The sequence below is a fragment of the Podarcis liolepis genome, assembly GCF_965112155.1.
Source record: "Podarcis liolepis genome assembly, chromosome: 2".
In the NCBI taxonomy this organism is placed as follows: domain Eukaryota; kingdom Metazoa; phylum Chordata; class Lepidosauria; order Squamata; family Lacertidae; genus Podarcis; species Podarcis liolepis.
The window spans coordinates 80450105-80475320 of NC_139555.1; the positions used below are offsets into that span (position 1 = coordinate 80450105).

At 41.7% G+C, this 25216-nt stretch overlaps 2 protein-coding genes across 11 annotated transcripts in view; one reads left to right on the forward strand and one right to left on the reverse strand.

Moving 5' to 3' along the window:
- NINJ1 (ninjurin 1) overlaps window positions 1-3548 on the forward strand; it is a 28809-nt gene extending 25261 nt beyond the window's left edge. The window contains exon 4 of the mRNA XM_083489452.1: window positions 279-3548. The gene's annotated coding sequence lies outside the window, so the exon portion shown is untranslated. The remainder of the gene's footprint in view (window positions 1-278) is intronic.
- Window positions 3549-7937: 4389 nt separating this feature from the next.
- CARD19 (caspase recruitment domain family member 19) overlaps window positions 7938-25216 on the reverse strand; it is a 36833-nt gene continuing 19554 nt past the window's right edge. For 3 of the 10 annotated variants that reach the window (XM_083489441.1, XM_083489442.1, XM_083489445.1), the window contains exons 3-6: window positions 24890-25043; window positions 18815-18874; window positions 16645-16716; window positions 12863-14474 (exon numbers count right to left, since the gene is read on the reverse strand). In XM_083489441.1, the coding sequence (XP_083345567.1) occupies window positions 14359-14474; window positions 16645-16716; window positions 18815-18874; window positions 24890-25043 (402 nt within the window). In that variant the 3' untranslated portion in view covers window positions 12863-14358. The other 7 variants (XR_014522478.1, XR_014522479.1, XM_083489443.1 and 4 more) reach the window with 5 other exon arrangements.

Below are 25216 nucleotides of genomic sequence, written 5' to 3' on the forward strand. Positions count from 1 at the left end.
AATGTCTTACAAAATAGTCACCATTCTGCTTATAATAATAATAATAATAATTTATTATTTATACCCCGCCCATCTGGCTGGGCTTCCCCAGCCACTCTGGGCGGCTTCCAACAAAATATTAAAATACTGTAATGCATCAAACATTAAAAGCTTCCCTAAACAAGGCTGCCTTCAGATGTCTTCTAAAAGTCTGGTAGTTGTTGTTCTCTTTGACATCTGCTTGCATCCTTTTAACTACTTTCTTTTCTTTTCTTTTCTTTTTTCTTTTCTTTTTACAGAGACCCAAGATCTTAAATGTTGGGAGATAAATGTTATGAACTTGAGCCAGTATCTCTTAAATGGAAAACATGAAGAACCTGAAGCAATTCAAAAAAGCATTATTCTCTTTCAATTGAACTGTTTCTCCAGGAACTGTTATCCCATGCCTCCAATGGCAGCTCAGAATTCCTTGCTCTCTGTGCCTTATATGTTGAGCAGAGAAAGAGGTGATTTCTACACTTGAAAGTATGGGCTTCACAGGAGTAGAAAGACAGCTGAAAATTCTGCACTAAAAGAAAGCTAGTTCATCTTGCAAAACTCAACTTTCTGATCCCAATATGAACTAATTTTTGTAATTTTTTCTTTACATAATTCTAGCCGTAAAATGTCTCGTATTTGGAGCTTTTTCTCTTCTGCAAAGGCCACTATACTCATGCTCCTTCAGAACTCAAATGTTCCAAGAAACAAGGCTTCAGCCCCCCAGTTCTTTTTAGAAATAATTTGCTGTACTCCTTTCTGAGTCTTTACAGAAGTGTTGGCGTAAACTCTACTGCTTTGAGAGCAGTATCTTAAAATGCAGTCCGTAGCATACACTTCTCAGTGCAATCCCAGCTTATGGTCAGTCATTTAACAGTGTTGATAGATAATAGTAGCATGATACTTAGCCGATCACAACTCTAAAGAGATCTCCCCAGCCGTCCTCCAGATTTTCTCTGAGGACTGCACACATTTATAAAGACATGTATGAGGGGAAATGTGTACCCTAGTGCTCTGTTGGATGTGAAGATGGCACATGGTTGTAGACTCATGCTCACTATGGACATGGCTTTGTGGTTTTTTTACAGCAATGTGGGGGGATATTTACTTGGATTTATAGTTCATCAGATTTGAGGGCTCAGGTGGCCACTAGTTTCAGTTCTGTAAAAGAATGACAATAAAAACAAATGATATAAGGAGATCCAGAAGGAGAGAAAATTAAAAGAGGGGGCATATTCCCAAACCCTCTCTAAACATAGACAAATATCTATGTGAAATAACCCTAATTGGGGAGGAGAAAAGGCTAAAGAGTAAGACCTGTACAAATCCAAAGTGGTCCCAAAGGCAGTTGGATGGTGTCTTGTATGCCCCCTTCTGGCGACTCCTGCAGCCAAGCTGGTGCCAAATGTATTGCCTTGCTTTGGACCACGTCAGCAAGGCCAAGAGGGGGGTCTTGTTGTCTGGGCAGCCCAGGCCCTCCATGCAAATAGCCCGGACTTGCACCCCAGAGAGGTTTCCTTTCAGTTCTTTATTATAATAGCCAAAAAGTTTCTGATTCAGACTGTGATTCTAACAATGTCGACTCATTGAAGACTTATTGAATTCAATGGGGCTCACTTCCAGGTAAGTGGAGTTAGGATTGCAGCATTATTCAACATTAACTCTCTGCTGAAAGGTCTTCTGTCTTTTGATAGCACTTCTCATATGATCCTTGTACGACGATTTTCGCAGAGGACTTCTTAGAGGAAAGTCTTAAAGCTTTCCTTATTTTTAGTGCTTCAGGGAGGAAAGGCCATAGACTTTTCATTCCCAGACTCTGTATTAAAGAGGCTCTGTTCAGACCTCTTTGATTCTGCAGTGATGTACTTGAGACATCTACTTTTACTTGAGTTAACTCTCAGGTTCACTCTACAAAAGCCATGGTGCATTTATTCCAGACTTCCAAAGGTAACTCTCAAATTGTAAGCAAAGGTCATCTTCAGTAGGAAAGACAGTTATGCATGCTTACCCATCGAAATGGGTTTTAGGGCTTCTAACTCTCTGCTGGACTATCACTATATTTTTTTTTACGTAATGTGATTTCTTATTTTCAGTGCCTTCTGCATGAACACAAGACACAAAACTATTCTTGAATATATACTGTTGCTGGCAATTGTATGCATCACACATATTTTCTATAAGAAAATATACTCAATATTTTTCTTAATGTACTGTATGTTAGAACCTGCTCCTAAGATATAGCTATGTAATTATTGTATTCCATTATTGTTTTCATTTATTATATGTATAAATATTTAAATGTACATAGAACTTAATTAGTCAGAAAGTGTGGCATTTTCATTTACCATTTCAGTTGCTATTTCCCCCCACTGATTGTAAGAATAGCAGATTATTAGGGACTAATTTTTGGAGTAATATTCCATGGTAGGCATCCTCAGAGTAGACCCACTGAAATTTGTATACTTACTTAAGTTTATTGATTTCACTGTGTGTACTTTGAGGAAGACTGAAGTTGGCTATCACCAAAAGAATTATTATTATTTTTCTGTTTTGCCAGTAGGAAAATAGAGAATAAGAAGAGCACAGATGTCTCTTGAAACATGAGGTGGTTCTATTTCAGTGAAAATGGTTGGATTTTTCTAAAACTGTATGTAAGTGAGAAGAAGAATGTGTCGTAAGACATGCAATGTACAGTTTCTTCTTGTTAGAATATAAATGTTCCATAAAGGGCTGCAGAATTAAGGAGTGGTTTGGCTAACATGTATTGTGCTTTCTCATCCATTTCAGCTGCTTAAATAATGCAGCACAATATTCAACCCTTGGGGCGCAGTGAATGGTGCAATAAAATAAGATTTCTCATTTATAGAAGAAGTGCAATGCTTTTTTATGATCTCTAGAGGTAGTGCAGGTTTTTTGTGAACTTTTTCAAGAACAGAACGTATAGCACTGATTTTCTAGATTTTTAAAGAAAGCTTTAGAAATATAGTTACTTAAAGTTTTGTGGCATTAAGGATGCAATCTTAAAGAATACTTACTTGGAAGAAACTTTTAAGCAGATATGCTTAGGATCTGCCTTTATCTTCCATGCTCCTGGTTGCTTGCAATTAATGTAGAATGGAGTGCATTTATTCCCGTAAGTTTAAACATGCTTTTTTACTCAATATTGTGTTAAGGCTGTAAGTCCTGTACTGTACACATTCACCTGGAAGAAAGGACTATTAAACTCAATGGGACTTTCTTCTGAGTAGACATATAGAGCACTGTACAGCATAAAACATACATACAATTTTTTAAATGGGAGAAGTGTGCAGGGGAGGAAGGAGAATAGAATGCTAATGACTTCCAAGCCATAGAGGACCAGATTTTTATATCCTGAGTGCCTCATCCCAAAGCTGGAGGCAGGAACTGAAATGCTTCCGATCCTTCTTCTCAGGTTGGGATCTTTATTTTTTTACTGCCGCTGAAACATGTTTTCCAGTGATGAAGATGAATTTTCTTTCTCTGATAAATAAAGCATTTTTGTTCATTGTGTATATCATTTGTTTCATTTCATCTTCACTGACCCACTGATCCAGTTGCAGTACTTAAAACATGAATCTGGTGTGAATGAGGACCCCCGTGAGTGCAGGCCGAAACTCAATTGAGTGCTCCAGGCACCTCTCTGTCCCTTGCAACTCTCCCCCGGCAAGACACCCTCACTGACCCTGCTCTGCACCCTCCTCAAGTGCTTTTGCCTGACTTGTTGTTGTTTAGTCGTTTAGTCGTGTCCGACTCTTCGTGACCCCATGGACCAGAGCACGCCAGGCACTTCTGTCTTCCACTGCCTCCCGCAGTTTGGTCAATCTCATGTTTGTAGCTTCGAGAACACTGTCCAACCATTTCGTCCTCTGTCGTCCCCTTCTCCTTGTGCCCTCCATCTTTCCCAACATCAGGGTCTTTTCCAGGGAGTCTTCTCATGAGGTGGCCAAAGTATTGGAGCCTCAGCTTCACGATCTGTCCTTCCAGTGAGCACTCAGGGCTGATTTCCTTAAGAATGGATAGGTTTGATCTTCTTGCAGTCCATGGGACTCTCAAGAGTCCTCCAGCACCATAATTCAAAAGCATCAATTCTTCGGCTAGAACGTGCCATTGAACACTGACAGTGCTTCTTGCATGCACAGATGAAGAGTGTGGGATGGTTGAGTGGGTAGAAATTAGCCTACTGTACAAATAAAATGGAATGTGCTGCTCTGCCCACATTAGCCTCTAGCCCTGCCTGCCACAAGCATGTCCCCCCCCTCACCCCGCCCCCCAGAGAATATGGCCCTTGATTTGAGAAGGGTTCATCATGCCTGGAGTCCAGTTTTATTTACCTCCCTATTAACCTCATCAGGTATTCAAGGAACTGGCTCTTTCTGATCGACTTTCTCCACAAAGTATGGTCTGGTGACATAAAAGCACATTTGGTGAGGAGAACAAAGCTTTAAAATGCTCTCATTTGTTCCCCATTCAAGGAATTCTTGTCCTGCCTTTACCCTGTAACTTCTCCGTTCCCCGGTGCCAGAAACTGTGCTAATATGGCCCACTGAAGCATACCTCTGTTCTTTTCTGTAATGCCTTCTCAGCTGACCTTGCTGACTTTACACATGATCAGAGTGTTGGAAAGGACTTCAGATGTCATCCAAGCTACCCTTGCTTGATGAAGGCTGCACCTACAGCATCCCTGATAGGCAGTCATCCAGCCTCTGTCCAAATACTTTCAGGGAGAGAAATCCCAGCACCTCCCAAGGCAGCCTGTTCCACAGTCTAACTATCTCCTCATGCTTGAGATTTGCCTCCATGTAATTTCTGCCCTTCCTTTTAATAGGCCCTGCTTGGTCTTCAAGAGCAGGTTGATATAGGATATACAGCAGTTAGCAAGTCGCTCTGTGGTTGTGGTTTTCTTTTTTTATCATCCTATTATGAAAAGCCTCATCGCCTGGTGGCTGCAGTCTGTCGCAGGCTGCTCCCAGCTCCCACCTCTTAGTGATGCCATAATATGCAGTTGTGAATGTTTCCTACAAAGACCACTACCCCAGTACAATCCCCAAACTTACCTTTATTTAAGCCAGCAATTTAAGCCTGGAGCTGGCACAGAGCTGTGTTGCTTACCTCCCTATGCACACCTGGGAGAAGAACTCAGACAGGTGCCTGCATGCAGGTGCCTGGAACCACTGAAGCAAGAATTAGGAAATCTTTGTTACTAAGCTGGCAGTCGGACTAGATCAGGTATGGGGCTCCTGTGTCCCTCCAGATGTTGCTGACAGCTGCCATCATTCCTGGCCCTTGGCCATGCTGGCTGGGGCTGATGGGGTTGTAATTCAGCAACATCTGGAGGGCCAAAGATTCCCCACCTCTGGGCTAGGTAGCTGACAAAGCCCCTCCAGCCCTTATGATTTCATATGGCGAAGGTGACCAAGATTATAGGATTTGTTTCATAATCCCCACTTCCCGAACAAGCACTAAAGCAGCCGCAATAAGCTGCTGCTAACACTGCTAAGAAACCTCTCGTTTTACAGGAATCTGCACAGTAAGTGACTTAAGGGTTGTATTGTTTTGCTTCCCTTTACAACTTTTTTTTTTTGTTTAATCTGCTCTCTACATTATCGCTGTTTCCACATTTGCGCCATTCCTGCTCACTATGCCTATCTCTCATATTCCGTTTCCTTATATCTCCCCAGAATATCCCATTCAACGCCTCCCATTTCCTTTGCGTGGTTGTTTGAGCCTCATAAAACAAAATTCCAACTATGAAGAAACATGATTACCCAAAAGGAAGCACGTTTTTCTTGTCAGCACTTCCTGCCTCAGGGGTCAATGTCCTGGTTATGGGAGACACCATTTAGCACTATCTCTTGACAACATGAAGTACACAAAAGTCACTATAAATTTTCTTCTAATTAGTGCCAAGCTAAAATTGGCCTCCTAAATTCTGCACCCCAACCCCCAAAACATACATTTGTAAATTGGCGACAGGGAGGAGGGTGCTGTGGCATACTGCAATTTAGGAGCAAAATGTACACATCTTTTTTTTAAATGTTGTAAATTGTTTTAACTTTTTTATCGATAATTGTAATATTTCTTGCATACCGCTTAGGGTTTTACCACAATTAGGCAGCATACATTACTTTGGTTAAATGCAATAAACATTTTTTGTTTAGGCAGGCCTTCTCAGTAGTGGCGCCCGTCCTGTGGAACACCCTCCCATCAGATGTCAAGGAAACAAACAACTATTGTGACTTTTAGAAATCATCTGAAGGCAACCCTGTTTAGGGAAGTTTTTAATGTCTAATTTTTTTCCAATCTTTATGTGCTGTAAGCCGCCCAGAGTGGCTGAGGAAACCCAGTCAGATGGGCGGGGTATAAATAAAATTATTATTATTATTATTATTATTATTATTATTATTATTATTATTATTCAGAAACTGAGGTGTTGACCTGTTTCAAACTTTTTTACTGTTAATTTTATTTATTTTCAAATGTTTTTTAAAAACAAATTTAGCATTTCTTGTAAACTGCTTAGAGGTTTTGTGACAATCAAGTGGTATATAATTGTGCTAAATCACTAAATAAAAATATCAGATTACTCTTATATCCCATTTAAAGGCTGCATAAATAGGCATTTTTAGTTGGCATTTCAACACCGCCAAAGAGCATTTTGGTGAATAGACTTTTTTGTGGGGTGAGGGGTGGAATGCCACAGACAAGGTAACACAAGTGAAATGGCACCGTCCCTTACTGCCAGCCACCTCCCTTCAAGGGTGGAGAGCTTTAATAGTGAGGCAGGTTCAAATGGGAACAGATACCCCAATCTCAAGCTATTTAGGACTTCATTGGTCAAAGTCGCCACAGCGAATTGTGCCTGGACACATAAAATGGAGGTCAGCGAAGCTCTTTTAAGTACTGGCAAGATACAAGCCCTGTTGCCAATACTACTTAACAGCTTTGCCACTGTGTCCTGGAAGAAATTAAGTTTTGAAAACAAGTCTTCAGAGACAGGGAAGTGCCTTGCAATAATTTAGTCTAGATGTGGTGAGATCCTGTCTTGAAAGAAACAGGAAGCCTCAGCTGGCATAAAAGGTAAAGGTAAAGGGACCCCTGACCATTAGGTCCAGTCATGACCGACTCTGGGGTTGCAGCGCTCATCTGACTTTATTGGCCAAGGGAGCCGGCGTACAGCTTCCGGGTCATGTGGCCAGCATGACTAAGCCACTTCTGGCGAACCAGAGCAGCGCACAGAAACACCGTTTACCTTCCCGCCGGAGTGGTACCTATTTATCTACTTGCACTTTGACGTGCTTTTGAACTGCTAGGTTGGTAGGAGCTGGGACTGAGCAACAGGAGCTCACCCTGTTGCGGGGATTCGAACCGCCGACCTTCTGATCGGCAAGCCCTAGGCTCTGTGGTTTTACACACAGCGCCAAACTCCCTAAAGGTATTACAGACCATGGAGAATACGCAAGAACACATCTGTAAGGCTGATGATTACGGTACCTATGATGACTGGGTCTTCACCCATCCTTGTTCTCAGTGAAATTTTGGGAGGGTGTTCGGTCCCCTCTGATGCTCACCCCAATGCCTCTTACTCACCTCCACTTCTTCCATTCAGCACATATGTGCTTCCAACCCCTGAGGTTGTTATCCTGCCACAATTCAACCACCTCCACCTCTGCCTGCCCCCCTTTTTATTCCCTTCAAACTGACTGGGCTTTATCGTCATTCCAACAGTGGAGAATTATGGCTTGCATCCATTCTGTCAGATCTCCAGCTTAAACCCGACTCCCCAAACCCAAGCCCTAGTAACCTTTAAATAAATACATAAATAGTCAGCCCTGTATGAAAAAGCCTGCTATCCAGCAATGCTAATAAATACAACATACTAAAAAGCAGATTCCAAAGAGAGATTATTTTCAAGATTGAATTGAGACACTTTTATTTTGCTTTTAACACAAATGTTCTTAAAGCCACACAACCATGCTCAGTCAACATTACTTTTTTTAAAAAAGAAAGAAGCATTTTATAGTGTACATTACACAAACTTGGTTTTTGTTTTCTTTCTCTCATACTGGCCATACACTTAAGAATGTCATTATCAGAAATAAGTAAAAATTCCAAAGTGTCAAATGCTTTGATTATTATTTTTTTGGAAATTTGTGCACACAGAGACCCAAAAAGCTGTATAAGTGATATTTATATCTAAGGTTTCTTGGGTGGTGTTTTTTTTTAAAAAAAGACATAACCCTGGGATTCATTTTAAGAAATGGAATCTGAGCCCCAAAATCAAGTCAAATACTGTAGGAGCTGCAGCAGATACCTGAGAGAATCAGAATCTGAGAGTGAAGATACTCATAACAGTGAGGCTTCCCTGAAAACTACATCACTGCATTCACTTAATTTATACTCAGTCCTCCTTAGGTTCCAGCTCAGGGGTGAATGGGGGAGAGGCTCTGCAAATTCCAAGCAGATGAGCCTGTGATGTCACACAATCATATAATTTTAGTGTTAGAAGGGATCCCGAGGGTCATCTATCCCAACCCGCTGCAATGCAAGAATCTCATCTAGATAATACGTGATCACCTTCACCAAGAACACTCCCCAATCTCTATATTAAACATAATATGTATAGGAAGGTTCACATGGTACTTTAATAATAAATAAAAAGTGAATAGCCTAGTTGGAGAAAATAAGAGGATTGAATATAAAGGCTATGCCAGCATTTGATCAGCTGGCATGCACACCTATCATTTTGCTGTGAAAACATCCTTGCAGAGAAACTGGAGAACTTGCTGTGAATTCTGTTTTTATTTTATGACTATCTTCACCACTAGCATATTTATTGATATGTTTACATCAGCGTAGTGCCCTTATTCAACCTGAATTGGTGCAAACCCAACTGCAGGCCTGCCATTTAAACATTATTCCCTTTGCGTGTTCATCGTGCCCAAACATCTATTCATATGAGCTTCTCCAAGTCAGCATATACAACCAATATGTGCTAAGAATGTGAGCTGAACAGCCCTTTGGGGAAGTTCAGCCAGGGCTGGTCTGAAACGCCTTAGGCCAACAATGATTGATTCAGTTGAGTAACATTTACCACACCCACTTCCAATGTGGCAAATATGAGCGGAGAAATAAGCAGGTAAATAAATACTGCATGGTGAAGGGATGGTGTGAAGCTTCCTTAGATTTTTGAAACCCGCCACCTTAACACACCAATTTGGTTGTGTGAATTCATCTTCTAAAGCTCTTTACTGTCCTCTAAAGGATTTTGGTTAAGAAGTTGTTCTTCTCCTTTGGAAGCAAGTCAGCCGAGAAAACAATAGCTCAGCTCTAAAGCATTGTGAGGCATTTTGATTGTTACATTAATAACAACACACAACATTTTGAACAGAGCACCGCTAGCGGTCAAATCACAACAGTAATCTAAAATTTAACCAGGGACAATGCGATAAACAAAACGAGTTGGTTTGGACCCTGCCTTCACCCTGCTTGAATGCACACAAACACACGGCAGTGGCAGTGCTCCTCCAGCAACAACATGCAAGACACGGAAATTGTGCCAAGAACACAGGGCTGGCAAGCATTGCTGAGCAGCTATTCCACTGAGTTTCGCCTTTGAAAGCAAAGGGTAGCTATATTCCAGGAGTACAAACCACAAACTGAGCAGAATAGAAACCTTGATGCTATAGGCAAGAAAGCCTTCCTAGGGTGGCCACTTGCTCAGCGTTAAAAAAGAAAGCATCACCAAAACAAGCCAGATTTGCATAAAACTGGAGAGGGTGGGGTTTTTCTTCCCTAGCAATGGATGGAATAAATTAAGAAAGCTTTCATCAAAATCAGTATTAGTCCGTAGTTATGACAAAACTACACAATCAGTACGTTTTAAGGTTGTCACTGACATCAGTGAGACTCAATCTTGTCGTCTGGGCAACCCAGGAGCTCCATACCTACTGCTCAGGCTTGCACCCAGGAGATGTCACTTCTAAGCTGCAATTGCAATGGTTTGACTTCATGCGCAGAGGCGCACTCCATTGTCTGGAGACAGACAGATGCCAACAACAAGAAGCTTTTATGGAGCACAGTCCATTTCATCAGATGCAAATGTTATCCTGAGTTACAGGAATATATAATTGGGGCTGGTGGGGGGAAGACTTGAGGAAATGAAATCCAGAAAGTATGTACCTTTCTGCTAAGTATCATTTCACCTAAAGATTGAACCATGCATTCTGGCATCTTCCTTGCAAGTAGGCTACAGAAGCAACATGTTAAGTGAGCCTCTGTCTGACACAATGCATAAAGGACCCAGGCATTTCTATGTACATATGCAACATCAAAATGCTTTATTCCCTATCCCTGCAAGTAATGTGTGTGAGAGAGAGAAATCCAGACTTCCACCTGCTCTTTAACTCTTCTCGGTATTGCTCAGAGAGAGAAAATGCAATTTCTCTTTCTAGATGCTTCTAGCATGATGGCGTAAGTTGTTTACTTTGGAGCCGGTTGATATATTGGCCACATAGCCAGTGTGACACTTTAAAACTACTTTCAATCCTCGCTGGAGCCATAGCTTAACTTTCAAACCTGATTTATTTGTCTTTAACTTTGATACTAAAAGTAAACTTTGAAGCTGCTTGAGATTTCTAAGAATTCTTAGGTACACACTGCCCTGCCACAGACTCCATTACAGCATGTTCTGAAACGTAACTAAGTAATACCCTTTTTCTAAATAAATCCCCTGACTTAACTCCTAAGGTTCCACTGGTGGAAGAGTCCTGTAAGCAGCCGTCTGCTCACAGAATAATCCTATTAATTGAATGGGGGTGTAGTTTTCACTGATCTTCCTTTTTAATTGCAGCTCTTTTGTCCCTCAAATCTTCTGGGTCTCTTGGGAGCGACATGAGAAACGGAACAGGGAAGTTAAGTGAAAAATGCCATTCTGCCCCAGGAGCCTCCACAAGACCCCAGTTTACCCCATGACTGCAAGAAGCTCTTAAGTTTCCAGATGGTCAAAATCTTTATTTCCAAAAGGTTAAGTGGACAGTATCCTTTCCACACTAGTAATTAGATACTCCTATCTCAAAACTGTTGATTGTCTTTAAAATGACCAACGGCTAAGCACTTGACTCCTACTGCTTTGTAGAATATAAGTGGCTGACGCCTCGATTTAGAAGACATTATTTTGTAACTAAGACTCATTTATTTAATTGGAAAATCCAGGTAGCAATCAGAAACACAGCTCAGTTGACAGGTCTAATTCTTACTTTATAACATGGGGAGTATAGGGAGATTTTTTTTTTAACTCTTCTATACAGATTGCCTAACTCCTAAGCAGTAATTGAACTGATGCTTCATTTTAAATTATATTTGCTAACATTAAATCCAAGTGCCTCTCTGTTGGCATATCTGAAATATCTGTGTTCTTTTCAATCCACACAGGAAATCCTAGAACAGGCATAGGCAAATTCGGCCCTGCAGATGTTTTGGGACTACAACTCTCATCACCCCTAGCTAACAGGACCATTGGTCAGGGATGATGGGAGTTGTAGTCCCAAAACATCTGGAGGGCCGAGATTGCCTATGCCTTTCCTAGAACATAAATCTGATGAAAGGAACATGTCTAACTAGAATTCCCCAGAACAGACACAACGGTCTGTTAGCCAAGCTAAGAACAAGACTGAATTAACAATCTAGTGTTTCTATACTGGCCTCTCTTGCTGTGTATGCAAAAAGCTGTGTGTAGTTTATTGCAAAGTAATTCACATACAGGTTGTGGTGCTCCTTCTCCCTCTCGTGGTGATTCTAGGAAATGCATGTAGATGGAGCTGCTGCTGCTGGGTGTGGTCTCAGCCTTTTTTTGCTCAGTCTCTTTAGGTGGCGGTGACACGTTAAATCTTATATATCTGTAAGGTAAACCCTGAAAAGAGGCTACAGCTATAACCATAAAGTCAAATGCCTGTTCACGTCACACAACAGTGCAGATATCTCAAATGAAATAAAACAACACAAGTGAGGCTAAATTTAAACAAACAAAGCCATCTATCCATCATAACCATGATGATGTCTTTTTAGTGAAAATTGGTAAGTAAAAAGTTTTTTTGCACCTATGAATGGTGTTCTGATTTAATTTATACAAACAGCATGAAAAGCCTAATCCCACAGCCCCAGAGCTTCCTATTGTCATTCTCCAACTTCCCACATTTTATGGCCTCAATAATTACATTAATGAGTCTCAGACTCATCAGCTCCCCATGAGGAAACCAGAAGCTTCCACTTTCATTCAAAACGATGGTTTATTGAAACAGGCAAACTTCAAACTGTTGCTTATGAAATTAGGCTGTACTGTATACTTAAACCATAGTAAAGATTAGCCAGTTCGTGTCAGAGGAAAAGGGTTGGGGGGGAGCACCCACATGCCTAAACATGTTCACAAAGCACTAAACCATAGTTTAGCATTGTGTCAGAATCCGGCCCTTAGCCAAAGAAAAAACAATGAGGTGTCTACAATGCTATGATTGTGGCACATTAAAGAAAAAATGAATTTATTAAGGCACAAGGTATCATAGGCTAGAATCCATTTCATCCAATCATGACGTGGGCTTTAGTCCTAAAAAAGCTTATGCCATAAATAAACCTGTTAACGTGCCACAATACCTCTTACTGCTTTTGTTTCAACAGACTAACGTAACTACCCTTCTGGAAGTCGAGTGAAAACAGTCCTTAGAAACCTACACAAAGAAGGTGGAACCTAGCAGGGTATCACTTAGGGAGGATGAGAGAATATTTGCATGTACGTACGTACGTACGTACGTACGTACACACACACACACACACGTTTCAGACCACAACTTATGCTTTAGTAATCTTTCTATTTCTGGCCAGCTCACAGGTTTTATATGAGTTTTCACAAACAATGAAATGGTGCTATAGAATAGGTACACATTCCAGAGGCACCAATTCATTTGGGTCCCACCCAGCTTCAAAAAAGCATGGAAGGTGGCTTTGGTTTAGGGTTGTGGTGGTGGTTGTTGTTGATGTTGTTGTCTTACTAGTAACACTGTTTTAGGTATCATGAGGTACAAAAACAAAAGCTCTTAAAATGCACAATCCACCCTCCTCAAATTAACCTTGAACATACGCAGGTCAGGATTTTTGACCCTGCTAAATTTCTTCCCCCTCCCCTCCTACCTTAAACAGGGCACCTGGAATCTGGCCTAGGATAGGCAGCAAATCTTGCACAGATAGACTAGCAAACAAAAAGACAGGTGTTTGTTTTTTGAATTATTGCATACGAAATACAGAAAGAACATGCAGTCTACCATTTGAAGAAGAAGAAGAAGAAGAAGAAGAAGAAGAAGAAGAAGAAGAAGAAGAAGAAGACAACCTCTATACAGTGGTACTTCGGGTTAAGTACTTAATTCGTTCCGGAGGTCCGTTCTTAACCTGAAACTGTTCTTAAAGCACCACTTTAGCTAATGGGGCCTCCCGCTGCTGCTGCGCCGCCAGAGCACGATTTCTGTTCTCATCCTGAAGCAAAGTTCTTAACCTGAGGTACTATTTCTGGGTTAGCGGAGTCTGTAACCTGAAACGTATGTAACCCAAGGTACCACTGTAATCTTAAAAAGGTTTGGGGTTAATTTGTTTCAAATGCTGCTCTAAAGTTAGCAATTTTTTTTTAACGTTCCCTTATCTGAAGCCACCTGAGTTTACTATTTGCACAGAGGATCTCCCACCATTGCTAATGGATTAACTGATGCACCAAGCATGATGTCTTCTGAGGAAACTTCAACCAGCAGTAACACAAAGTTTACACTGATATTCAGGGGAATCCTTCTGTTTGTTCTCTGTGAAGCAGGGAAACGCAGAGGCCTTCTATGTGGATTTCATAGCTCTCTGGATAAAGATTGCCTGCCCCCTGCCAGCAGGTATTAGGGTTCAAACACTGAGCAAAAGCTCTCCGTCCATCTTGGAGAGGGAATCACTTTTTGGTATTCCTCTAGACCAGAATAGAATACAAATACACAACATGGAAGGACTTTTAAGACTTTGCAATGACTTAGGGCACATGTTTAAAAGCTTGCATTAAAAATTATTATTATTTTAAATTCAAGTGATAAATAGTTTAAGCTTGTACAAAAATAAAAACATCCACTCCCACAAGTAAAAGGCATATATAGCTGACCCTTTGAAAGCCCTTGGAAGCAGCAAATATACATTGCTGAAGCCACAGGTTAGTTATATCTTTGGTATAAGAAAATAGCGTATCTTTTGACAATGTAGCCCTTCCGCCGGCAGGAAAATTTCATGCTAGACAGGTGAGCCAGTTTATGCTTATTTGTTTCTTGGTGTGTCTTCCATGTACAACATACAAATATTCCTAACATGTCTTCCTATGATGATTGGAGAAAACCCCAGTATCTTCTTGGCTCCTCCTAGGACTTTTGAATCTAGAATGAAACATGAACAGGGGGAGGGGATGGAAATGAGAAAAAAAAACTGAAGTGAGTCAGATTTGCAGCCATAATGGGTTTTGTTTCCACAAATGATATTTGACACACACACCAAACAAAACTTGCCGGAATTTTGGCCAAGGAGATTTGATCTATTCTATGACTTGCAAATTAAGTAACAGAAGAAATTGTGATTTGTAAAAAGAAGAGCTCTTCACCTAATTTTGAGTGACTGATTATTTTTGTCATGAATAAAATATTCATTCAAATCACTGCTTCTGCTGAAGTCTACAATTAGCTATAAATCAACTCTGCAGCTTTGACAACCAAATTGTAGGGATAATAAAAAGTTTTCTGCGTGTTTTATACCAGCCTGATGATTTTGTACTATGGAGTATCTTTCTCACTGGCCTTGCCTCGTCAGGTTTGGACCCCCAAAATGCCTCATTTTCCATATTACCAAACTCATACAGAAAGCTTCCCAAGACTAGCAATACAGGATTAAGGAATCACTGCCAAAAAAAAAAGCCACACACGGTAGAGCAGAGGCAGAAAGTAGTGGATTGGAAATTGCTGGTTGATCTCTGTGTAATCTGCAGTAGATCAACAAGGGTTTCTGTGACTCCCATCCACCCAACAATAGACAAAAACTAACACACACACTCGCCTCCCAAGATTAGGTTGCTAAAAAATAATAAATGGGGGGGGGGGGGACCAGGACCGGGGCTTTTGTATGAAAGAACTTACAAGCTACTAGAGGAGCTCAATTCTATCTAGCACTGTTCACCAATGTAGTGATCCTTAGCATATGTCCACTTGGTTGAACCACTACTTAGCAGCATTTCTGCTTCAGTTTATTAACCCTCATCAATTCCCTCATTGACTGCAGACACTGGTCCAAGACTTGCACAGCCTCAACTTATTCAGATGTTACAGAGGGGTAGAGCTGAGTGTCATCAGCATACCTGTGACACCCTGCCCCAAATAGCTTTCATGTAGGTGTTACATAGCATTAGGGACCAGATGGCACAACTTTCGGGGGCATGAAAGACAATCACTGAATGTAACTACCTGAAAATAGCCTGAGAGATAGGATCAGAGCCAATGCAAATCGGTTTTTAAATATGTTTGTAAATCACCTTGAGATTCAGGTAAAAGGAAATCCATTAAATGTATGCATGTATGTATGTATATATGTATAACCCAGTGAAAGATTAAATAAGATGAACAGGTCCCCTCTCTCAATAATGATCAATCATCAGGGAAAGCAAGGCCGATTCAGTCCCCATCACCAAATCTGAACCCAAACTGGAATGGATCAAGATAATTGGTTTCATTCCAGAATACCGTATTTTTCGCTCTATAAGACGCACCAGACCACAAGACGCACCTAGTTTTAGGAGGAGGAAAACAAGAAAAAAAATATTCTGTATCCCAGAAGCCAGAACAGCAAGAGGGATAATCCCTCTTGCTGTTCTGGCTTCTGGGATAGCTGCGCAGCCTGCATTCGCTCTATAAGACGCACACACATTTCCCCTTACTTTTTAGGTGGGAAAAAGTGAGTCTTATAGAGCAAAAAATACGGTACTTGCAACAGTTGTGCCACAAACGTGGGGGGGGGGTACTTGTTCTGGCAAACCAGAGTGGGACCTAGATAGGCTTTTTCAGAAATTGTCAAATCACCACCTCTTTCAAAATGTCCAGGGCCACAAAGATGTGTTGACCACATCCTGGATCCCCCCCCCCAGCCATACCCCGTCAGCAAGCCTGGATGGGTAAGTGTCATCTGTTGGCTGTGTTGCTGTAGGCACCTTGTAGACACCATCAGGCTACTTCAACTGAAACTGATCCCATTACACCACACTGGAGACTGCAGTGAATGACACATGTAGTGTCAAGGCATATGACAAGAGTCATATGTTCCTCACCCAGTTTATATTTCTGACTTCCAGGCAGCTTATGAAGAACTTGTCAGTCTTGCCAAAATGTGTAGCCATGAATGATATAGCTAGGGCCCCACACATCAGCCTTTTCTGGTGTGTTCTTTCATGATCCTGATGCATGAACACTTCCAAAACATGTTTTATGCCAAGATAAACAGGCTAACAAGACAACTACTAAACCTATCCTCTCAGAAAGAAAGAAAAAAACCACAAGAGTATTTTACCTGAGTTACAGCAATACATGTAGAAGGCTAATCCTGCGGCGATGCTGAAGCAGGCAAGGAAGAATGTAGGACCTAGAGAATAAAAAACCGACAGAGGAGGATTAAAATTATGTGTTCAAATTAATGGTTCATCAGTTATCATTGTTGTTACTGTGACTACAGTGATTCAAGTGTAACTGGCACAATTATGTTTGCTTTGGGCTTCATCTACTATAATATATAATCACCATTTCCTGCAGCAATTATTTTTTATTACAATTATTATTACCATTGTGAAGGCCTCTATTGCTTGTAGCCCACTTATTTTTCTTTTTCGAAAAATTAATCCTTATTAAAAACTTGCAGGGCAAGAGAAGAAATTTTAGGGTCGCATTTAATAGTGTCCTTGTATAAATGGAGCAGAATTCCACCTAAGAATTGGAATTCCCCTTCCTCATCTCCTGTGCATATCCCAAAAGTGCTCTGAAGGGTTGTGAGGAACCTCTGGAGAACAACTGGTGGGATGCAGTGAGAGGAGAGGAAAGAGAAATTCTGCCTGCTCATGCAACAATGGATATAACCCAGAAATTTTAATATCTTCTAGCCTTTAAAATTAAATCAGGCTTGTCATTATCTACTTATGTGAATATAATAATTAGAACATTATTCAAGCAACCAAATGATTCCTATAGAAATACCACAGGGCTTCTCTCTGATGACCAGAGGATAACTCAGTCAGTAGAACACGAGATGCTTAATCTCAGAGTAATGGGTTATGAGCCCCACATGGGGCCAAATATATCTGCATTGAAGGGGGATGGACTAGATGATCCTTGTGGTCCCTTCCAACTCTACCATCCTGTGTTTCTGTCTTTAGTTGTTTCTCCCTCCCCCCCCCCTTTAGCCTTGCTTCTACCCTTAACTATGTGAGTTTTGTGTGCAACTATTATAAGGCAGTTAAACGCCTGCTCTAGTGTTAAAACAGAAAGGGCTTCTTCTTTCTTCCTAGCCTAAGAACCCCTAATATGCTATTTGGGTACAAATGAGCAGTCCCAGCCTTGCGCTCCACATGCTCAAAGGCACCCTTCGCCCAGAAACTACGTGCGTGCACCTTTCATTTCCCAGGGTCCTGGGTCATGGATACCTGAGCCTTCAGACATATGGGTGTGCACATGCAGGCTCTGTGAAAACAGCATCTCTGAATGTGTGGAGGTCAAGGCAGGGTCCATGGGCGCAGGGCTGATTGTACCCAAAATTTAACTTTTTTAAAAAGGAGGTTTTAGAACAGAAGAGCCAAGAGCGTGCAGGTGATCACTGCACTCTGTATTTCCACGATGCAACGTTAACCGTAACTGCATGCCTGGTGTCCCGCCCTGCCTTCTGGCTTTAAATGTGCACAATGAGGGCCAAAGGGAGGGAGCAAGAGCATTAAGAGGGCGGAACAGCTCAGCTGAGTGGAGCAGGCATCTTAAATATTATTTGCACTGCTGCCTTAAGCTTATCCACTGCACAGATCTGCAAACTCAGAAGCTCCACAAAACAAACCCAGCAGCTGTACCAGGAAAAATCATGGGCGTGGGTTAACATTAATACAGAGTCGCCACTTAAAGGTAGAAACTTACTGAAGCCTATGCAAATGTTTTAAAATGCCAACACAAATGTGATGTAAAAGGCTGTGCCCGACTGTAGTTAGTACTTTAGAGATCAGGGACACAGTTTTCCTGTGCATGGCCCAGTGAGGTAAATGGGGTCAACAAGCTCTTGCACAACGCCTATTAACTGCAGTGGTGTCTAGATTGTTTCCTAAACACATCCCTAGAAAACTTTGGATTTTATATTACATAAAATGGGAAAGGGTTATGGGCTTTTCTTTGTTTTTGTTTTATTATGTATTTTGTATTTTTATGTTGTGAACTGCCCTGTGATCTTCGGATAAAGGACAGCAAGCAAATTTAATTAATAACAATAATCATCAACAGTTTGAACAACCCAGAAATTACTACTGGGGAAAAAATTCTTGATTATACATGCGTATCTTTCATTTATTAAAGCCAAAGCACATGCCCAGAGCAAACACACTTAGAATTAGTATCATGACATTCAATTGCAACATATATTTATATATATTTTCCTTGTTAACCTTACTGTCCAATATTGATTTAGCCAACAATACTTTACACGCATTATTTACCCCTGTCATTTAGAATACATTTCTCCTTCTCAGGGTTTATCCCTGTGGAATCTGAGGTTTCTAGAAACAAAAGCAACACACCAAAGAGTTAGTGTAATATTCAGCGCAACACACGTCTGAAGCACGTCATGCACAGTGGGAGGAAAGCAGGGACCAGTTTTCAAAGTACCGCATTTACTCGAGCCTAATGCGCCATCAGATCTAATGCCCACCTCAATTTTCAGAACCTTGAAACAAAACAAAGTATTTGCTGGCGAATGTCAATGTGCCATTGGATCTAATGTGCGCCTTAATTTTCACAATGTATTTTGGCCAGCAAAGATGAGCATTAGATTTGAGTAAATATGGTAATACAATAACGCAACATAAAATGGCTGCTAATTCCCCCATCCCAACTTTATGTGACGTTAGTGTTCAAATTATGACAGGAGTGGGGGTGACCTTAATGTAAGGTTACCAGATTTTTTTCAATGAATCCGGGGACACTATTCTACTTTCTACTAAATAGATGGATTTTGTCAGGGGACTGATTTGTAAATCCGGGGACTGTCCCTGGGAAACGGGGACATCTGGTAACCTTACCTTAATGGCATCCGCAACCCATGCTCTCCCTGATTCCCTCCAGTTTTAGCCAAATAATGCTGTTCTCGAAGCAGCTAAGGGGCAGTTGTAAAAGGCGCCCATGGGTCCTGCCCCCCTCTAACTCACTTGAAACTGAGCAACCCATTCTACCCCATAGGAGCCCATTGCACATAGGTTTGTCTACCAAGGGACTCCTGCACAGCTGACATAGCACCCCTCTGTGCGGCAGAGGAACACTGAAGACAGAGGAGTATTCTAGGAAGACACTCCATTCACATCAGATTCTGGGCAGGCTAAAAGTGCATCTAGATCACAACCAATATACCCCCTGTGGTTGTGCATTCTCGGGAAAGCTCAATAATGTCAGCTACTACTGATCTTCTCATTGGGTAACCCATGATAAATCACAGGGGTCTCTGAATACTACTGGCATAATTAGGGCCATTGACCTATGAAGAAAAGGCAATGGTAAAATACGTTGGCTTAAACATTTGTGTAGGTTGGTCTGCAAGCGTAGGGCCAAAGGCAACCAGCTTATCATCTTTGTGCGTTTCATATACAAAGTTGGCAAACAAACAACATTTGAAAATGGGGTGGTAGAGAACTTTCATGATAGGCCAAGTATTAAACCACCTATCTATTTTCTTTCCATGCTAAATAAGTTTTAATTACAGGCAATGCCATTGTTTAAGCCAAGAATTGTTGTCTTCCAAGGTCACTCAAATCTTTGTGCTCTTTACAGTCAATTGACAACTTGTGGTATTTCCCAAGGACTTTTTCTCCTTAGTTGCACCTGCAGATCAACCTTCATGCTGCTCTCAGTAGAAGCACTGGAGTGCTGCGCACCAGCCTGCCACGTGGATCCCACCCTGCCAATTTCTGAAAAACGCTTTCAAGCACACTTTTCAGCCAACATCAGGAACATCTGGTGAAGCAGGTTGCTTGGCACGACAAAGATTAATTTAGCTGCAATAACGCAAGCGCTGATTTTTCATTCCACTTTCACCCAGCTCATGTGCAATGCAGACATCTCAAAAGTTTATGTGCACATCAAGTGTAGAAGATGCATAGCGGGATAAATGCCTGTGTTTAGAAGAATCTTGAGCAAACCTGTGTTTTTCGTTTTCTCTCAAACGGTTAAGCATTTTCCTGGCACCATTTGATAATACACTGGTTTGAATGTAGCTGGAACGTGCAATTTGTTTATCTCTCAAACATTTGTTTAAACACCAGTCACTTTCCACATAAACTCCTCTTCCCTCCTACTTCTTTTTCCATGCATTTTCCCAGGCCCAAGTTGGCCAGGTAAGCACGAGTCTGGAAAGCTACAATACTAGCAAGGGTAAAATGCAGTTATGAGTGTGCATGTGGAAATAGTATTAGAGGGGAAATGGCTGGTGGGAAGGGATCCAGTGTTCCTCAAACTTGGGTCTCCAGGTGTTGTTGGACTACAACTCCCATCATCCCTGACCACTGGTCTTGCTAGCTAGGGATGATGGGAGCTGTAGTCTAACAACACCTGGAGACCCAAGTTTGAGGAACACTGGACTTTGCGGTTGTGAATTGTCTCCTTCAAACTTGGAAGGCATTTTGCAACTGGGATGAAGTCCTCTGGGGTTTCATTACACACAGCTGCAGTGTAGCATATTGCTTGCTGGAAAGCATCATGCAAAAGGTTTATTTGACACAAGTGGAAAATGGCCTAGAACTCAAGTTTGGAATGAAGCTACTTCACCTTTAAATATAGCCAAAAGTATCTGTTGTGACTGATCTTTTCACTTTCTTACTTGAACATGCTGCCCCTCAGCTACAGATGGAATCAATTAATGTTTGTGTTCTCACAAAGGCTGAAGGTTTCCAGTACTACATGGTTTCTGAAAGTCAGAAAAACAGAGTTCTGGAAAATATGCCGGCTTTTGAAGACAGTTAACTTCTGGCTAGTTCAGCAATGTGTAATTGGCACAAAGGCTATCGCTGAAGAAATATGCCCATTAGCTGTCAACCATGGTCTTCAATTTGCAAACTGGGTTGCTAATGTATTGAGTCAAAGATTCAGATTAGCTGACACCATCCAGTCCGTGATATATTTCTAATATGGGCCCTTGGTGCTAAATACATTGTCAGCTCCCGAATTAATCTTTCCCATGACACAAAGAAATATATTAAGTGAACATAACTAGGTATTTTATAGCCACTGGTGCCAAAGCCAATGACTTATTTCTTCCCATGATACTGCGGTTCAGTTTCATGCACAGTGCAATCCTATGTATGTCCACATAGAAGGAAGTTTCATTCAGGTCTGTGAGACTTGGGACTTATCCACATTTTCCTTTCATCCACACTTTCCAGGTGCTTTAAAGAAAAGCCCTTACTCCCAAGTAAACGTGCGTAGGTCTTCACCTTAACTGCCCAATCCTATGCAGGTTGATTTGGAAGTAAGTTCCGCTCAGCTCAATGAGGTTGGTTCCCAGGTAATTGTGGATAGGATTGCAGACTTATAGCACCATCACAGTACAAAGTGCTTTATCAGAGGGGTGGCCAGCCTTTAGGTCTCCAGATGTTGTTGGACTACAACTCCCATCATCCCTTTCCATTGGCCATGCTGCTTGGGAATGATGGGAGTCCAACAACATCTTCTGGAGGGCTGAAGTAAGCAGAGTTGCAAAAATGGGAAAAGCCAGTCTCCACAAGAAAGGCATCATAATTCTGGCATGACTTTCCATGTCTGGTGTCAATGGCTAAGGAGCTGGGCTGGCACGGGGAAGACCAGCTTCAACTTTCTGTTCAGAGATGCCTCTTCTGTTAAATTCTTAGGCATAAACCTAAAACTTAAAATGAAGGGCACAAAGTATGTTTAGAAAATGAAGGTACTGTGCAGATATGCATATAAAAGGCAGCCAAGACTGGCTGCAGCTCCCTGTTAACACCTACACCTAACATCACAAACCTGAGTTTGCTGCCACGTAATGTGTAGAATGGCCCTGGGCTTACTGGATAGCCTTGGGCAAGTTTCTCTCCCTCTCTGTCTCTCTCCCTTTCTCTCAATCTTGCCTGCCTTACAGTTGTTGTTGCTGATCTGAATTCCTTGGAGAAAGGACAGAATACAAATATGATTATTAAATCCAGCTCTGAACATATTCAGCATGTCTCAGTGCAGGAGAAAGAAAGAGAAGTCCCAGAATGTTGTTATTTTCTTGCTGTCTATACAAGTGTTATGTGCTCTTCTGGACAACAGAAAATTATTTCCATGTAACCCAGTACACAGGGACATAATATAGCAAGGATTGGTTTCTATCTACCCCCACTGCCTTTCTGGTAGAGCAACCTGCTACTACTAACCTTGATGCCATTTTAGCAAAAGAGGTATTCTAGGAACTAAGTCTATTTGATTCATGTTTTGTCTTAATCACCACAGGATTAAGGCAGACAGTTAAGAACAACAGAACCCTGTCGGGCCACACCAAAAGCCTGTCTAGTCTGGCCTGCTGTTCTCACAGTGGCCCACCAGGTTCTTCTGGGTAGCTTGCAAGCAGGTTCTGAGCACAACAACACACTTCTCACTCATGATTCCCAGGAACTGGCATTCAGCAGTAGACTGCTTCTAACACTGGGGGTATAAGATAGGCAAACGTATCCTCCATGACTTTGCCTAATCTTCCTTTAGAGCCATTCAAATTAGTGGCTGTCACTACATCCTGTAAGAGTAAGTTAACTACGTGCTGCAACTTCCTTTCGTCTGTCTTGAATCTTTCAGCACTGGATGCCCCCAGTTCTAGGATTAGAAAAGAGAGAGAAAAACACCTCTCTATCCACTTTCTTCCCAATGTGAATAATCTTATAGACCTCGATTACCATATTTTTCGCTCTATAGGACGCACCCGACCATAGGATGCACCTTGTTTTAGAGGGGGAGAACAAGAAAAACAATTTCTCCCCCTCTCTGCGCAGCACCCCTTCAGTGAAGCGGCAGGAAAAACGGAGCCCCTTCCATTTCTCCTCCCGCTTCGCTGAAGGGATGCTGTACAGCTCTCCCTCTCCCACATTGCCCTCGCCTTCAGTGAAGGCAACCCAAAGGCTTTGGGTTCCTTTCGCTGAAGCCAGGAGAGCGGGACTCTCCTGGCTTCAGCGAAAGGAGAGGCGAAAGGAGCAGTCTTCCCGCTGCTCTCCGAGCTTGTGGGGCTTCTGGTGGTGGAAGCTCGGCTTTCCCCCACCGCCAGCCCCAAAGAGCAGGTCGGGGCTGGCAGGGGAAGCCTGGGTTCTCCCCCCCCCCAACCCCAGGGACCACACATTCACTCCATAAGATGCACAGACATTTCCCCTTAGATTTTAAGAGGAAAAAAGTCTGTCTTATGGAGCGAAAAATACGGTATATGTGGCTCCCCCCGCCCCTCACTCACTCACCTTTTCTTTAAACTTAACTAAATCTGTTATCTTTCCTCCTAGGGGAGTTATTCCAGCCTCTTAGTCATTTTCTGCACCTTTTTTCCTCACTGTGGTTTTGTTTGAGGAGTTGGTGTCCCCACGAAACAGTTTTGCATGTTTCCAAATGCCCCCCCCCCCCAAGAATCACAGGGCAGTTTCAGCAATGCGGTATGCCTATCATTAACAACACACATACACAACTGCAAAACACTATGAAAATGGCAGAACTGTCTAGGCCAAAAAGGACTAAATAGATTCCAGACCAGTCTAGATATAGCTGAGGTAAGTATGTCTCTAGCTGGCCTGTAACCATTTATCTTATTTGTCCAGAGTTGAACAGAGCACTTTTCTTGCTTAACTTTCTGTCAGTTTAGAAGCAAGGGTGATGCAGGACTATGTATTTAAATGTAACTGGCTATTACTAATGACTCTCAAAGTTGAAGAACTGATTGCAACTGGCTATCAAGCTGGGTAAAAACAGAAATCCCCCTGAAAGTTATTGGGAAATGATGTCAACCTCAGTTGATTATATGACTGGCTGATTATTTATGTAGCTACATTTGCCTTTAAAATAAATATTAACAGAAAACAAAATCCTGGACCTTGGAGATATCCCTTGTGGAAGAAAAGTTGGCCACTGCAGTTTTGAGCTGACTACATAGAAAAACAACCTGGACTCAAAATAATCTCATTGATCCTGTGCAAAAGTGGGAGAAAAACCCTGGATAGAATAAAAACACTCCAAGCCAAACACTGGATCGCTTTTCCTGGGCAACACCACCACTTTAGTCCGGAATCCAGCCTTTGCAGCTCATAAAGGGAACACAAAATGTTTGAAAAGGTTGCAAAGCTGCCAGATTTATTATTCATATATAAAACAAAGATTCAAAATTGCCAGATTGGTGTGCAAGTACAGCTGCAGCAGCTATAAATAAGCATTTGTCTGCCACATATAATTTGGTCAGTTTTTAGGTATATGAAAGCAACAGCACACAGAAAGTTCCATTTAGTCCCTGAAGAGGCAGCATTGTAACAGGGCACCCAAAGAAATCTGCTAGCACTCCGACTTACTTAGAATTCTTCTGCTTGGCAAGTTGTTATACAGCTGTTCAGCATTGATCTGCAAAGCACGGTAAAATTCTTGACAGGGTTTGTCGCCTTCCTTCTGCAAGTGGGCTAGAAGGTTTGACAGCCGACTATGAAGAGAAGCTTTGGGATTTCGGAACTGCAGGGAGGGTGGGAATGCATTTATTAGCAAGGATGTAAAAAACAAACACCAATGTTAAAGCAACCTCTGCCTCCCTTCGATGGTACATGAAAGAATACAAATGTAGCTTTATATTTTTGTTTAAACGTTCTTTATAGCAGAGCGTAAGATTCTATCACGAATGTTTATGG